General features: G+C 30.4%; 4 protein-coding genes across 4 annotated transcripts; 1 reads left to right on the top strand and 3 right to left on the bottom strand.

Annotated features, from left to right (window-relative positions):
- Nucleotides 1–2,099: 2,099 nt before the first annotated feature.
- Nucleotides 2,100–2,717, bottom strand: CIN4 (Arf family GTPase CIN4; the record flags this gene model as incomplete). Its single annotated transcript, XM_041550383.1, has 1 exon — nt 2,100–2,717. One exon carries the CDS (start codon nt 2,715–2,717, stop codon nt 2,100–2,102), a length of 618 nt encoding a protein of 205 aa, XP_041406317.1.
- A 553-nt stretch (nt 2,718–3,270) lies between these two features.
- PSO2 (DNA cross-link repair protein PSO2) lies at nt 3,271–5,232 on the top strand (the record flags this gene model as incomplete). Its single annotated transcript, XM_041550382.1, has 1 exon — nt 3,271–5,232. The coding sequence occupies one exon, from the start codon at nt 3,271–3,273 to the stop codon at nt 5,230–5,232; it is 1,962 nt and encodes a 653-aa protein (XP_041406316.1).
- A 437-nt stretch (nt 5,233–5,669) lies between these two features.
- Nucleotides 5,670–7,013, bottom strand: GAT2 (Gat2p; the record flags this gene model as incomplete). The annotated part of the gene is made up of 1 exon (XM_041550381.1): nt 5,670–7,013. One exon carries the CDS (start codon nt 7,011–7,013, stop codon nt 5,670–5,672), a length of 1,344 nt encoding a protein of 447 aa, XP_041406315.1.
- A 1,035-nt stretch (nt 7,014–8,048) lies between these two features.
- KABA2_04S07018 (uncharacterized protein) lies at nt 8,049–8,504 on the bottom strand (the record flags this gene model as incomplete). The annotated part of the gene is made up of 1 exon (XM_041550380.1): nt 8,049–8,504. One exon carries the CDS (start codon nt 8,502–8,504, stop codon nt 8,049–8,051), a length of 456 nt encoding a protein of 151 aa, XP_041406314.1.
- Between the last annotated feature and the right edge of the window lie 3,397 nt (nt 8,505–11,901).

The following is an 11,901-nucleotide window of genomic DNA, read 5'->3' as shown; positions in this document are numbered from 1 at the left end:
AAGGGAGAGCGATAGACAGACAGACAGACAGAGATAGACATTAAATAATAAAATAAACAGTTAAAAGAATTGGGTAGAAATAGATAAATACGTTGACATCTAATATGACTATAGCTATCTTGTATATTGGATTATATAAAGATATATGGGTAGTGTTGTGAAGTATCTCCTGACTGAAGTCAAATAGAATTAGACAGCATGGTAGTCACATTCGAGAATTACCAATTTTATTATGCTATTGTCTATGTTAACTACTCTTTCACTTAATCTGGTTAGCAAGATTTTAATTAGTGACACTGTCAAATTCATGTTTTCTTCTGACATATAGTTACCAAACAAAATTGTTTTGTCCGTAAGTTTTCTTGAAGCAAGAAATGCATTGTAAAGCGTAGTAATATTAATTATAAGAGTTTCTCTAATTATAATGTTTGGAAGTTGTTTTCTAAAAAATTGTACTCATATAATCTGTTTCTTTGAATGTGAATAAGATTTTCTCAGGTTGCAAATTCAAGTATTTTTGGAATCTATAGAAACATCACTTTTATTGAGAGTTACATAGTTTTAGCACCGGTACCACCATTTCATGTAAATATCAGATGGCTTCATATACGGTGAAAAAGTGTATGTCAAGAGAAACAAATCTCATGGAATATAAATACCATATTCTGTTTCTAGAAAATTGTTACTGATCATCCCTGTGGGTAATTTGTTATCAAATTTGTTCTGTTTGAGATATAATAATATATGGTACGGTAGTCTCTTTTAAGACAACACAATTTCTCAGTAAATCGAATGATTATTTAAAATGTATATGTATTTCATTTCTAAGAAGTCACAGTAATATTCATGCTTAAGAAAGAGTCATGCGGCTAACTTCTCAAAAATTGAGCAATGAATGTCTCCCAAGTATTACAATTTTCAAAGTAGAATAATTTTTATCTTTATTCATCTAATTTAGGTTGGCTAAAGTTTAAAAATAGGAAAATTGTTAATCATAGGTGACAATATAATCTTAAAAAAAAGTATGTCGATTGGCATTACCTGAGTATATGTTATCCTCATTAACAGCAAGCTCTTCTTTCAAAAACTTTATCACAAATTGTTCATACCATAATTGCTGCGATATTTAACTCAAACGATATTATTTTCCATTGTTTGAACTTTTAACTTTCGCAATAACCTGTTATACCCAATTTTCATAGTTATGGTTTATAAAATAAAATAATATATCAAGATGTCTTAATTGTGTGAAGGACCCAATCGTTTTCTCGCATTCATTTAGAGGTGACCCTTCTAAACAAAAACACTCAACAAATGAGAGCTTTTAATATTTTATCAGTAAATCGGAGTTATAATTAAAACAATAGATAGCTTCACTAAATAATATGCACAAAGAATTTTTATTTCCCAAATTAACAACTACTATCATCAAGTGACGCACTCTAAAGTGGGTGACATGGGATTCGAAATATGTCTGGCCAGAATTAAAATTAAGAGGAATTTAAACCAGTCATTAACAAAAGTAGGCGTATGATGCATAAGAATTTATATCTGCTCATAATGTTACTTATTCTAATCAAAGTTAGTACCTAAATATCATTAGATATGAATCTCTCTCTATGTCACTTCATCTCGTATAAGTCTCTTTTTGAATGTCTATTCTTGGCGTATATGGGAGAGAAGTGGTTTCCTTCTCTTCCTTAATTTTTTTTTAATTATCAAACTTTGCAACAGCTGATTTCTCAGGCTTGTAAATCCAACGATTCCAAAGCACAGAAAATATATAATAATACCTACTTCGGAAGTTTTTAATACAATAACATCCATATTGTTTAAGAAAAAAATAAGGTTATCTCTTACATATTTCGGTGCATTTGAAATATTAGCCAGCATGACAGGTACAGCAAAAATAAAAATAAGACCAGTATTTCTTATCTTAGGCTATCTTTTTATATTACATTTTTTGACCTTGTTCAACTATTCTCATATAAGTTTCACATGACAATGAAAAGGCGAAGAGTTCACATTTTTGTAAATATAGCCAACAAAAACGATATTTACTGTTATAGGTCACTAGAAATAAAAAACCAAAAGACATATTATCTTGAAATGCGAGAGACAATCACTTCCTTGATAGTATCAATGCCTTCACCACTAATTGCACTACACCGAACGAAATCAACTTCTCTTCTTTTATTAATTATATCGACGGAGTTTTGCACATTACCTCCATTTTCACTATTAAAACTATCTTGTATTTGCTTCTCAATATTCGAAATTAAATTATTTGTTGTTTCATCTTCATCCTCTAATAAGTCGATCTTATTCAAAATAACAACAACGTGGCAATCATAACCGATTCTATCGCCATTTTTCACAACTAGATTCTTTAATTCAGTAAATGATTCATTGAATCGGATAGGTAAACTAATATCTATACACCAGATTAATACATCTGTCTTGTTAAAATAATTTTCCCAGAATGGTCTTAAAGTGTTCTGACCACCAACATCCCAAAGATTAATATTGAAATTATTATCAATAGTGAAAGTTTTTATTTGGAAGCCAATGGTAGGTGTGATTTTTTCCTCACGCTCATCCTCCGGAAGTAATCTATTTACTACTGTAGACTTACCAGAATTATCCAAACCAATAACAAGACATCTAATCTCTTTATCCTTCTGTTTTTGTTTCTTTATTATAGTGAGTAACCCCATTAGTTTAAGGTATTAAAATATATAGCAATCTATTACTTCATAATTTTGTAGAAGAACGTACCTGTTAATAAAACTTATTCGCTCTTGACAACAATGATACTAAAGGATTGATTTAATTAAAGGGGGTATACAAAAGGTACAATATTAACTGAACTTATAACTAAAGATATGGCCAATAACTGTAAGCTTATATGTTCGAAGTTGGTTCAATTCTATTTTCGATTATTCGTATATTTATATATATTTTTTTGAAAGATCTTTTATTAATGCTATACCGACTGACCTAGCTCCGTCTTGCAAGAAGAGAAAAACAATGTACTGAAAAAATTAAGAGCATCGATTTGTAACATCTTAAAAACCTATATTCCTCAATATTGTTTATCCTAGATATTATGACAGAACTAGAACTTTCAATATAATCTTGATCCAGTCAATAGATTTCATTTGGTATTCTAGTGCTTTCCCATTAGAAATTGCTCCAGACCATATTTCAAACTCCTTTAATTTGTAGAATAATAACCTTTTCTCATCCCAAATGAGTCCATGATCCTAGATGGCAAGAAAGTCTATTGTAGAAATCAGAAATTCTGATGTTAGATTAAAAACACGAAGTTCACAATATGGAGTAAGAGATAGCACCGGTCGTAAATTTATTGGTTCCCAGAGAACTAGTTTGATGCAAACCAGGAATAGAAAAAGACAGAAGCGATTATTCGAGTACAATATCCCAACTACTTCAAGTCCGCCGATTCGCAAGAGGAATCAAAATGGTACAGTAATTAACCTAAAAGATGACCCTATAACAATCGATGAAGAAAATAGCGATATGGAAAGCAAAGAGAAAGATGATGTAGATGATGATTTGGAAGTCCTGGAGATCGATACATTTCCAGCTGAAACTGAAGATGAACGAATTGAAATATTAGATGACTGCATACCTTTAACAACGGTAGATAATAGGAACGAAGAAACAATTAATTCAATAGAGAATAAAGATGATGTTTCCAATGACGAAGATATCATTACATGTCCCATTTGTAATCATGACTTATCAAACTTTGAACTATACGAAAAAGAAGCCCATTGTGAGTCATGCCTAGAAAGATTAAATGAAAATGAGGTTCCCCTTGAAAGAAGTAAAATAAAATGTTCCTCGACGATAATCGAGTCTGGAGGACAGATTGATCAAGCAACATCGACCATCAGCTCTACACAGGCGATTCATATGAAAAGTACATCTAAACCTAAACAGTCTGGAACTTCCAAGAAAAAGAGTCCACCAAAGCCAAAAAAACAATTGCCAAGAATAAAGATATTAAAATTTAACGATGGTTATAAGATTGTAGTTGATGGTTTTAATTTTGCTCCTGATGAAGATATATCGAAATATTTCCTGTCACATTTCCACTCGGATCATTATATAGGTTTAAAGAAATCGTGGGAACAAGGTGAAGTTTATTGCTCAGAAATAACCAGTAGGTTATTACAATACAAATTTAAATTTCCTGAGGAAAAGATAAATATTTTAATTAATAATGAGCGAACATGGATTACTGATACGATATCTGTTATTGCATTTGATGCGAATCATTGTCCAGGCGCACAGATATATTTATTTCAAGAATATGAAAGTAAGACAGATCTGAAGATACCTATAAAGCAGATCATTCATACGGGAGATTTTAGAAGTACTGACAGCATAATTGAAGGGTTTTCTAACGAATATCCAATTGATTCTATTTACTTGGATACAACATACCTCTCACATACCAATGATTTTTCATTACAAAATGAAATAGTTAAAAAGACTAGTAACTATGTTAAGGTATATTTTAAAAAAAAGGATGAAAATTGTGCAAAACATCGAAATTTTAGCGTAGTACCTATTCCAACAAAAAAATTAGTGCTAGTTGGAGCATATGCTATAGGGAAAGAGAAATTGGCAATAAATATAGCAACCCAACTGGGTTGTAAGTGCTTTGTGTATAACAAAGAATTAAGATCCCATTACATGGACTGTGGTGATCAAACCATTGATTCTAGTATAAATGTACATTTGGTGCCACTTGGTATGTTAAAAAGTGAAGAAACGATTTCAAAGTATCTTAAAGAAGTTGTCAAAGTTAAATGGCTTGATGTAATGGTTGTGGGGGTGGTACCAACTGGTTGGACTTATGGTAATATGTGGGAGAGTCGGAATTTAACCTTATCTAAAATGGAAAAAATTTCAGTTTCGAAAGCAGCTTGGGAAAATAAGAATAAAGATTTACTTCCTGAAAATTGGTTTGTAAAACAAGTGAATGCAAATAAGAAATTTCAAATATTCAAAGTACCTTATTCAGAACATTCAAGTTTTTCTGAATTAATAAGGTTTGCGACTAGTGGTAAGTTTAAATGGAAGGAAATTCTCGCTACTGTAAATTTAGAAAACCTAGACCGTGCTAGGGATATGATAGAGTGGTTTGACGTTTGGAATGCTATTAATAACAAGAAATTTGAAGATGAAATGCAATAATGGTATTGTGACATCCCTTAATGGCATATATATATCAATAAAATTCTATATTAAAATAGTAGAACATGAACTCCAATAGAAAAAGGATATAGTAATGAATATATGTATTAATATATATACTAGAAAGTATAAAGGTTTATGGAATAGTTTTTTTGTGGAAATAAATAAATAGTCACGAGTGTTGTGAACTATTAACGAAAAAAATTTCTCCCTCTTTTCCCTATGATTTCAGAGTTAAAATAACTGTATTGAAAAGAATATTATTATCTTTGATTTTTCGTATATGCGAGGAAGCAATACTCAAAAACAATTGGTATTTGAATTAAAATGATCAAATAAAATTTACGTTGCTGTTAGTTGTGAACTTGAACAGAAAAGGAAAAGGTATAAATTGAGAATATTTCGTTAGTTAACCAGTTCCAACTTAAATTTGAATATTAAATGGACTCTCTGATGGAGTAGTAATCGGAATCTAATGTGGCATCATTGTTAAATTTTTCTATAATGTTGTTTGGAACATTGACATTCAGTGGAATTCTTCTATCCATAGGATTAATTAGTTTGTTGAATCTCATTATCAAGTTAGCATTCTTGGTATCAAACCGTTTGATAAGTTTTCTATAATACAGACCACATGCATTACATAAAGTTCTATTACCGTAAGGACCACGTCTCCATTCAGGAGTTTGAACTTCGCCACAATGGAAACATTTTATTAGTCTAACGTTCTTCTTCTTTTTGTTGCACATTCTTTTCTTCAGGATTTTCTTTTTTTGATCCTTCGTGATAGAACATAATGCTTGAGCGGTGAATAGAGTGCTAGTGCTGTTACTTGTATGAAGCATTGGTTGTTGTTGTTGAGCAGAATATAAAGACATTGGTGGGGTTAAAGGAGAATGTGGGTAACTGTTAGCCTTTTGGATGTAATAACTTCCAGAGTTATTTGATTCGGTAGTGTTGCCATTCACCATTGGGTTAATAATAGGACTTTGCCTATTTTGAATCATATTATTATTGGAATTAGTATTATTAGTATTTGTGGAATTATTGTGATCAACACTATTTGGAATTTGTTGGGTTAAAACTTGTAAGGATGGTAATTGTTTATTATTATTATCCAATTTATTTTCACCTCTTAAAGACTTTAATTCCGAAGATAACTTGTTATATTCAACAAGTAATTTATTTAAAAATTGTGGATCTTGTAAAGTTGGTACTGTTGTTGAACCAGCAACGTTTGAAACACCAGTAATGTTATTCGTATTAGCCATAGAATTAGTGTTTGTAGTATTACATTGAACGGTATTATTACCTTGAGAAACGATACCTCCATCTACATCGCCAGAAATGGTAGTATAATTATTATTAATGCTTCCTGGAGTTGGAGGAATTGCATTACCTAAAGGAGAACCGGTATTGTTAGAACCCTGAGCACTACCATTAGCACTAGACTGTTGTGGTTGTACTTGTGGTTGAACTGGAGTGTATGTGTTATACAAAAGATCCTTAATAGGCGGAAGTACAGTCACAGGTCTTTGTGTCTGAGGCATACTAGTAGCGTAAGAAATATTAGGCTGTTGTTGTTGTTGCTGTTGTTGGAAGACGGGAGCCGGTTGATATAGCTGAGGTTGAAACTGTTGTGGCAGTGACTGATATAGCTGAGGTTGTAATAGTTGTACATTAGCCATCTGATATTGTTGAGGGATCATATGTGTGACACCTTGTGGTTGTATCACCATTAGTTCGTCTTTAACTGGACCTGTTCTATTACTTAAATTCATCATCATTATAATTTTGTTATTATGATATATTGTAAAAAATTGTAGTAATTATCCAAATAAATATTAATAATGAAATAAATGTGTTCTTATAAACTTCTTCCTTTTTTATTTTTAAAATAATCAATATTGAAAAAAATAAGGTAAAGGTAAGAAGATCTTAAAAGGGGAATGAATAAAAAAAGGGTTCAGTGAAGTTACTTTTTTGTTGTTGTTTGTTAATTTTAACTATAATTATAACGTAATAAAACCACCCTTTAAATTACTTGTGTGGATGTGTCTATACCTATTATCTTTAGTATCTAAAAGGAAAAATGTTAGGAATCTTGTCTCTAAAAAGAATCTGTACCTATATGTATCTGTGTCTTTAAAGGAAACCAAAAAATAAATTTAAAAATAATTATTTTAAAAGGAATAAAGGAATTTGAAATTGATATACTGTAATTTAATATAATAATATAGAAATAAATATATTTTTTCTTTTATAGATACAGTTATTTCTTGCAATATTATATTAATCTATTAATATAATCTACGAAAAAAGCAAAAACAAAAAATCAGATACTAATTAAATCTAAGAGATTTTTAAATGTGTAAAAATGAGAAGTCAAAAGAGGTTGATGATTATCAATTCAAGTTTAGAATCAAGAGTTTATATATATATATATATATTTAAAAATACCAGAAATATAAATAAATGAACCTTCTTTATCCTCTTCATTGTTGAGAAATGTAGGAAGAGAAGAAGAATCTACTAAATAAAAGAGTAAAAGAAAGAAAAGACCATTATGTTGATGAAGAATTACATTTTTAGATTGGAATGGAGAGATTTTTTTTTTTGGTTTATTTATTTTATTTTGTTTAGTATTAACAATTACAATATTTTAAATAAAGTAAGACCCCCATTGTTGAATAGCGAAAATCGTAATATAATAAAATTTAATTAAAAACAGGAAGAATTGAAAGAGAAAAGTGATATGTATGATGAATTAAAGAAAATATATACAACAATACATCTAGGAGTATGCCATGAATTAATTACAAGAAAACGTTATAGAGCAAAAGTAGATAATTCTTGTTCAAGATGAAGTGAAAACAGAGTAGGAAGAGCAGAAAGAAAAAGTTTAAAAGCATCTTTTTTTTATTATATCTTGTACGTCGACAAAATAGAGCTAATAAATATATGCACAGAGAGACACGATAAAGAGTGGGAAAAATAAGAATATGATGATAATGATGAGTAAAGTTCGTTAAGTTGTAGTCACAGGCCCAAGATAAAATTAAAAGATTCACAGAAAATTTAATAGAGAACGACAAGATAATTAATTGAATGCGTGAGTTTTTCTCATGTGAGTTCAATGAATATTGGATGGAAGTCAGTTCATACATGAAGAGAAAAGAAGATAAGCACGGGGCTTTATTAAAAAAAAAAAATGACGATGAAAGAACAACAGAGGACTCAACCAACAACGTTCTTCTACATGTAATAAACATCAAAATATAATTAGAAGAAGAAAGAAAAGAAAAAAGATTTCCTGATTAAAAAATGACTTGTATTGTTACTATTATCTTTAAGTCAAGTTTAGTTAGCGTATTATTCATAGAGATATGAGAGGGAAAGTTTGTGTATATTGAATAATATAATATAGTAGATATTTTATATCTTTACTTCATCTGTTAGAGGAGATATAATACTACAAGAGACCTGAGGTGTATTGTTTAAGAGAATAATATGTGTTATAAGGTCATAAGTTATTGACAATATAGAGATAGATTAATAGATAACTAGGATAGTTAGATAGAGGATCTCCTGAATGTGTAACAATAATGTTTTAAACAAATATTGAAAGTGGTCTCTTTTTTCACTTTTTCAATTGTTGTTATTCAACAAACATTTCAAGTTTAATATCAAGTAATAAATAAGAAGAAGAAGAAGCAAAAAAAAACAATTGAAGTGATTGTTTCTTGTTAATTTCTTTCAAATTCAATTACGATAATAGTAATAGTAATAGCAGTAATAAATATGATACCAAATTAATTACTTGTGGATATTATGTAAAATGGAGAGCTCAATACACATACATATACAGTCTGTACGTGCTTTTCTTTTGTTATGGTTTGATTGACTTAGGTGAGTGCGCGAATGTCTCCACGAGGCATATGTATATCTCAGACAACTTGTTAACAAATGTGTGTACAAGCCAAAATACTAGTAGTAGTAGTGGAGAGAGGAATGAGTGTTTGTGTGTATGGGTGTATGAGTATGAGTATGAGACAACCTGGGTGAATGAGCTCCCTGCATGTTCTACGAAACATTTTCTGTACTCGGCAAACAAATAAAAATAACAGAGGCAGGGAACGTCTCACAATGATGCAACACAAAGAAATGCTGTAAGAGAGGGATAAAACCGGAAAAGAATTAAAGTGTTTTTTTTTCTTTTTTTGGCTCTTTATTGTACAATAGTAGGTAACGTATTTCGTAGAGGCACACAGACAGAACCACCTACACAGTTCGTTCAACTCATAAAATTACTTTCGTTCGTCCATTCGTTATTTACCTCATTCGAGTTTAAGCTTTTTGTTTAAAAAGAAATATTCTTAAATATTTAATTCAATCTTGAAATAAAGCTCAATTAAACATAAAAATATAATTTTATTTAACTGTAATTGTAAGAAGATGTAGTAGAGAAAGGAAAATTTTAAAATTGGCAATTGGCACGCTATTATAGTTTACGTCAAATTTGCATCTTTCTATTATATTATTATTTGTTGTTTTTGTTGTTGTTTTTTACATTTAACGAAGACTACAGCGCATACATATTTTTATAAACCCGCTTTGCCAACCCATTTCAACTGGGTAGGTTTTCTTCCCTTTTTTTTTCTTTTCTTTTCTTTTCTTTTAGTTTGTACGTTTTTTGATTACTCTTCCCGGGAATCAAATATATACACACACATACAGTTGTAGGATCGTCGAAATGAGTAACGCACAAGACCCAGACAATGGATTTGTTCCCCTCTGCCGTGTTTCTTTTTCAAGGAATAGAGTATTCAAAGAGACAGACAAGACAACGGTCAAGAAACGTACTCCTCCTCCAAGTAAATCTCTCTATCTATACACGTAGCAGATGGTACTTTCTCTTCGTAGTACAACTTGCGTGTTTTTTGTTGTTTTTCATGTGTTTTTTGTATTTTTGAAGATTGCCTAATTTGGAAATGTTTTTAGAGATTCAGGCGCAGTTTGAAAAGGGGCTCTTTACATATTTTACAAAATAATCATAAATTGTCCTTTTACTAACACTTTACTTAGAGAAGCCTGGGGAGGGTGGAAAAGAATGAATGTGGGTATCCACGGAGAACTGGATACCAATGGAGGTCTCCAGTACTGCGTTCTCTTAGTCTTACTGAGTCTTTTCTCCGTAAGGGTGGTCTGTATTATAATACTAATACTTTTTAAGGGGGCAAGAGAGAAATCAAGGAGACAGGAAAGTGAGAAATGAGATCCGTATGAAATGTGTGTACCAACCACCCAATCACTCTGTATTTCTTATTATATATATATTCTTTCGGCCGGTAAAGATTTGTATGTACGGAGTTTATTAACCACTACTTTTATATTTTAAGGAAGGACAGAGTGGGTGGTTGGTTGGTAGTAGAAAGAAGAACTAGTGCCTACCATTCATTTATTGTTTTACATCCTTTCGATAGACAAATAACGAGAAATAACAATAGTAATATTGTTATTCATGATTATAATAATAAATAATATGTAATTAGGCGGAAATAGGGATTTCAAAATGTTTTCATTAAGTGAAAATTTAGTACCAATTTAGACATATCTTTCACTATTATTAACTTTAAAAACAATAGGTGTTCATGTTAATTCTGTAGGAAAATAATATCTTATTTAACATATATAGAGATATTATATAATCGTACACCCAGCAGTCACATTCTCTTCCGTGGAAAATGCACATTTTCGGAAATATTTTCAAAATTATTTTTGGAAATGTGCAGCAAGTACTAAGGATAGCAGGTTACACAATGCCATGTGTATTATTTATAACGATTTATATTATTTTTTTTTGTCAAACTTGTTATTGTTGTTGTAACACAGTAATATTTGCCTTCATGTTCCTCTGTCATTTGTCGTATGTGGGGGGGTCGCAGAAAGAATCGGAAGAAGATCAAAGTACATCTTGTGGAAGAGTCAAAAAAATAAAATGAATTGAAATGAAATGAAATTCTTATCTTGTACTATTGCAGGTTTCTTTAAGACAATAGTCATATATATCAATGATTTATATTTACAAGGTAGTGTCGATTTACATAATTAAAATATTTTAATACTCAGTAGATCCACCTGTTTTTTGTTATCTTACTTGGTTATTTGTTAGCGTAATATTTCGGTCTAGAACGAAAAAGACTATCTCGTTTGAATTTTGTGACTTAAACAATATATAAGATAAATATGAACAGTTATATTAAATTGGTCCGATTAAATGAAATGTATTAGGAAATTATAGAGTATTATGTAAATATTCTCATGAATATAGTAACTTTCAACAACAATTATTATCAGTTATTCAGTGGAGTGGAGAAGCGGGAGGCAGATGTCACAAATCCATTTTAGAAGAGGAGCAAAAATAAAACTCTGTCATATACGCTAATACTCACAATGGACCATAATATATTGTAATTATATAATTGCTATACCTCTCAATTCTTTTTGGGGAAAAAAGAACAAGGCAGCAAGACTTTATATGGGAATAGTTGTGGTATGTTGGTATGTACTGTATTCACCAATATTTGATATTTAATTGTATATGCTTGTATATATCGTATTTCTTTTGTTTTGAGTACCTTTTGTTTTGAGTACTTTTTGCCTCCTCTC

This window comes from Maudiozyma barnettii (assembly GCF_903064755.1).
Source record: "Maudiozyma barnettii strain CLIB 1767 genome assembly, contig: KABA2_04, whole genome shotgun sequence".
Taxonomy (NCBI): Eukaryota; Fungi; Ascomycota; class Saccharomycetes; order Saccharomycetales; family Saccharomycetaceae; genus Maudiozyma; species Maudiozyma barnettii.
The sequence above is the reverse complement of the archived record's forward strand: the minus strand, read 5'-3'. Positions and strand labels throughout refer to the sequence as shown.